Here is a 4,702-nt window from a genome sequence, read left to right on the forward strand (position 1 = left end):
TCGTAGTCTAGTCATCTTTCTTGGCATTCAAGACCTTGTTTTCATCTCTAATTCTCACTGTCTCTTGTCTTTCTCTAGCAACTGTGGAGTATTATAACCCCAGAACAAATGAATGGAATTATGTCGCCAAAATGAACGAGCCGCATTATGGACACGCAGGCACTGTTTACGGAGGATACATGTACATTTCAGGTACCTGTCACACATCTGTATGTTTGTTTGTTATGTATGTGGGTACTTATCAAATTTTCATTTTTGGGTGATCTATCCCTTTAAGATGTCCGCATCAAAAGAAATTTACAAAAGTGATTTTATGTCCATAGAAAGCGCATTAAATGCAAGTAAAGTGTCTACTTTTAAGGTTTCAAATAAGTTTTTGGAGAATAAAATGGTAATGCACTTATAAGTCTGCGATCCGCTGTAAAGCAAGAAGAAGAAGACTCCTCACGTGCAGGCTGAAGAAGAAGACGCAAACGTACTCAGGACAGTTCGGACATTGCGGTGAATCAGAGGTAAAAAAACGATATAAATACTGTTCAGCTTCTTGTAAATCATGGAAAAATGTATGATATTTATTTTTTGCTCGGATAAACTAAAAAAAATTGCAATTAAATTAAACAGAAAACTTTTAAAAAAAAATTGGGAAAAACAACAACAATTTAAAGCAGTATTATACTTATTGTTTTTATGCTTAAACCCTTTTTCGTCTTTGACCCATGTACACTACTGTTCATAAGTTCAAGGACAATAAGATTTTTAGATGTTTTTGTATCGTCTCGTTCACCAAGGCTGCGTTTATGTGATCCAAAATACAGTAAAAATGTTAAATGTTATTACAATTTAAAACAACGGTTTTCTATGTTCATTTAATATAAAATGTAATTTATTCTTGTGATGACAAAGCTGAATTTTCAGCAGCTATTACTCCAGTCTTCAGTATCACATGATTCTTCAGAAATTATTCTGATATGCTGATTTCGTGCTCAAGTAACATTTCCTATTATTATCAATGTTGAAGGCATTTGTGCTGCTTATAAAATATTTTTGTGGAAGATATGATACATTTTTTCAGGAATTTTGTTTTAAGAGTCAAGCTCAAACTCTTGATTCCAATTGTATTTAGATTCGATTTGATTCAGATTAATTTTAATATAATCAGTTTTAATGAAAACCACACACTTCACCTTTAATATGCGCACAAATTCAAGAAAAAAGTTGAATTTAATCACAAATCCGCATCCTCATTCTCAAACACATTTTCACAGATCAGGTAGCTGGTAAAGTGTTGCTGACAGGAAGAGAAATATCTGGAGGGTGAGAATGAGATGTTCTCACCACACACACAAACTGATCCTCCATAGATCAGTGTTCCCTCTATCAGATGGCAAGAAACTAAATTCTCTAAACAGAGGAACACAGAGACACACTCACAGGGTGTTAACCTGCCCTGTGCAGGATTGTTCCCATCACATGCTCACTTTACAGGATTGCAGCTCAAATCCTGCTTTATGGAGATGAGTCCTACTTTCACTGAGAATGATAAACAGAGAGAGAGAGATGGTTGGTTGGATAGGGTGGCGAGAGGAGGAGAAATAGTGATGACATGAATTAGAGAAGTGTGTTTCTGTGTGATAATGAACATGGCGGTATGTAGGAGGAGTGTGATCACACACACACACACACACAAAGAGCTGTGATAATGCTGTTCAAGGCATTCTTTCTGTCTTCTCCCACACACACATTTACTACTCCATACATTAGCTTTCAAAACTCTTACACGAGCACGAGACAGATGACTCTCGTTCAACCCTCCAGCAACCTCTAAATAACACTCTGAACTCCTCAACATGATATGTGATCACTGTATATGAAGCAGTGTCACTGTAGTAGGGCCCTATGATTTCTGCGATATGGAAAACGAGAAATCCAGTCATAAAAACAGAATCTACAGTATAACGTGGAATGTCACCGAATTTGCCAAATTTTAGACTGGTAAATCAAAAGTAGGTTTTTTAAGGAATATTTAGCAAAAAAAATATTTAGCAGAATTTATTTAGCAGAAAATTTTTAATACACAACACATTTTCCTGAATAAATAAAACAATAAATACTTTTTGAATGGAATAAATTAATTAGAGATGCTTTGATTAAAATTTAATGAAACCATTAAAATGGAATCCAGAAAAATAATGGAAAACAGTATTTGGTTTTCCATTTCATAGGGTCTAAAAAATCGAATGTTTTTTTTTTTTTTAAATGTATACAAATTTTATTTTTATGTTTTTGCCATTTTTTAAATACAATTTATTTCTCGGCTTCTAAAACATACATTCTATGGACATACCCAAGACCATGTGGATAGGGAAAATAAATGTTAATCATATCTAATTTAGAAACCAGTCAAATCCAAATGGATAAAATCATGTTCCACTCTACCTTTTTCCGTGATAAATATTGTTTCACTCAGAAATGTCACATTATATAGGTTAAATGCTTTCTGAATGGTTGTCTGAGCTAATGAAAAATGTGGAAAAACAAAACACTGATTTTGATCAATGTGACATTTCTAGAGAGTTAATAGCTGTTGTAAAAAAAAAAATCTCTTCAAAACTGCACTTGTAATTATACAAAATATAAAATCTTCCTCCATGTTACAGTCTCACTCTATTCTGCCTCGAGCATTGTGTATTTATGCATGCATAAGTCTTTGTCTGGTTATGTACATTACGCATTTACACTGATTCTCACACTTCTTTCCTCCATCTCTTTTACCCACGTTGTTTCTCTAGAGTATTTTTGGAAGTGCTGATCCTTTTGTTTTTACTCTGGCATCTGTGTCCTTACTCCTGCATGCATGTGTCTCTCTCTCTCTCAGTCAGCTATATAGGTCATGAAGCAGTGGAGTATTATTAAGCTCTGCACTCACATGAGCATTAGTGTGCATGCATGAAACAGTCTCATCTTATGTGCTGCCTCATGCTTTGTTCTCTGTCATCATCTCTCTAGTCTCACCTCTTCCTCTCCTTTGCCTGTTTCCTCACTGTTTCACTTCAGACTTTGTCCTCTTACTGCTTTATTTGTGTTTTGATTCACACAAATGCACTGGAAGAGGAGAATGAGAAAGTGCGTGTGTGTGTGTGTGTTTGAGTGAATCATTCTCTTCTCTTAGTAAAGGAAAGAATGGATGGATGAAGAGTTAGAGGGCAAAAATAGGAGGGATGGAGAGAGAAAGAGCAGAGAGGGTCTGGTTGGCTGATGCCCAGGTGCCTGATGGGATGGTTCTCTTTATTTTCAGCCCTCCCTGTAGACATGTCCTGTTTTCTTTTTCCTCTTGTCTTTTTTTTCCTCCGCTTCCCTCTCTAGTTCATTTCGGGGAGTGTGCGGACCTGGTTGTGTGTTTGTGTTTTCGAGATGCATTATTCAATCTTAACTCTTTCCTCAGCAGACCTTGAGAGAGTTTATGCATTATTTATTTCTTGTTTTGTATATCTAATGCTCCCAAGAACGTTCACGCACAAGGTGTCTGTTACAGCAGAGAAAGTGATGTGAATTCTCTCTGCGGTTTGTTGTGCAGGTGGAATAACCCATGACACCTTCCAGAAGGAGCTCATGTGCTTCGACCCGGACGCTGATAAGTGGACTCAGAAGGCTCCAATGACGACGGTCCGTGGCCTGCACTGCATGTGCACAGTGGGCGACCGCCTCTACGTCATCGGTGGAAACCACTTCCGGGGCACAAGCGACTACGACGACGTGCTGAGCTGTGAGTACTACAGTCCCGCCTTGGACCTGTGGACGCCGATCGCCGCCATGCTCCGCGGACAGAGCGATGTGGGCGTGGCCGTGTTTGAGAACAAGATCTACGTGGTGGGCGGCTACTCATGGAACAATCGCTGCATGGTGGAGATCGTCCAGAAATACGACCCCGAGAAGGACGAATGGCACAAAGTGTTCGACTTGCCAGAGTCCCTGGGTGGCATCAGAGCCTGCACTCTGACCGTGTTTCCGCCCGAGGACCTCTCACTCGCCGGCTCACCGAGCCGCGAGTCTCCTCTGTCGGCTCCTTGAGAATGGACGGAGGGAGAGTGAGAGAGACAAGAATAAAGCGGACGGATCGGTTGGCAGACATATACAGATGGATGAGTAGATGCAGATGCAGTCTCTCTCGTTCTCTCTCTCTCTTTCTCCCTCTTTGTCCCCACAGGAAAAAGACAATGTTTGCACTCCCCACTGATATACGTTTCAATGGTGTCTGTGGTAAAACCCTGTCCCTTCCCTCAAACGATTCCACTTCTCTTCCTCATCCCTCCGCAAATGCTGAAAAGTCCTTCCACCCCCTCTTGATGAGAAAGAAAAATGGAAGCAATCCCAGGGTTGGGTGTAACTACATGTTAACATTGCATTTGGGGGGTTTGTTTCGTCTCTTTTGGCAGGAATAACCTAGACTTGAACAACAAGTGACTTTGCAATTCAACTTTTCTACCTGAGTCTCCAGAGTTTTGCTATGAAGACTATGAAGTTTCCCTGATCCCACCTATTCTGAGGTCGCCTACCCCCTCACTGTTCACTTTCTCTTTCCATTATGCCTGCTCATTTTTCCCGTTTCTGTCCGCTCTCACCTCTTGCCCAGTTTTTTTACCCTCATTCTCTTGTCTCTCTCAGGGGGTTAGTTGACCTTTGACCACAGGATGAGGAAACGGTT

General features: G+C 39.7%; 1 protein-coding gene across 4 annotated transcripts in view; it reads left to right on the top strand.

Moving 5' to 3' along the window:
• The window catches only part of LOC107700252 (kelch-like protein 13), a 66,153-nt gene extending 61,705 nt beyond the window's left edge, over positions 1-4,448 (top strand). For all 4 annotated transcript variants that reach the window (XM_016501856.1, XM_016501857.1, XM_016501853.1 and 1 more), the window contains one exon: positions 3,575-4,448. In XM_016501856.1, the coding sequence (XP_016357342.1) occupies positions 3,575-4,068 (494 nt within the window). In that variant the 3' untranslated portion in view covers positions 4,069-4,448. The remainder of the gene's footprint in view (positions 1-3,574) is intronic.
• Positions 4,449-4,702: the final 254 nt, after the last annotated feature.

The sequence above is a fragment of the Sinocyclocheilus anshuiensis genome, unplaced genomic scaffold, assembly GCF_001515605.1.
Source record: "Sinocyclocheilus anshuiensis isolate Anshui unplaced genomic scaffold, SAMN03320099.WGS_v1.1 scaffold1236, whole genome shotgun sequence".
In the NCBI taxonomy this organism is placed as follows: domain Eukaryota; kingdom Metazoa; phylum Chordata; class Actinopteri; order Cypriniformes; family Cyprinidae; genus Sinocyclocheilus; species Sinocyclocheilus anshuiensis.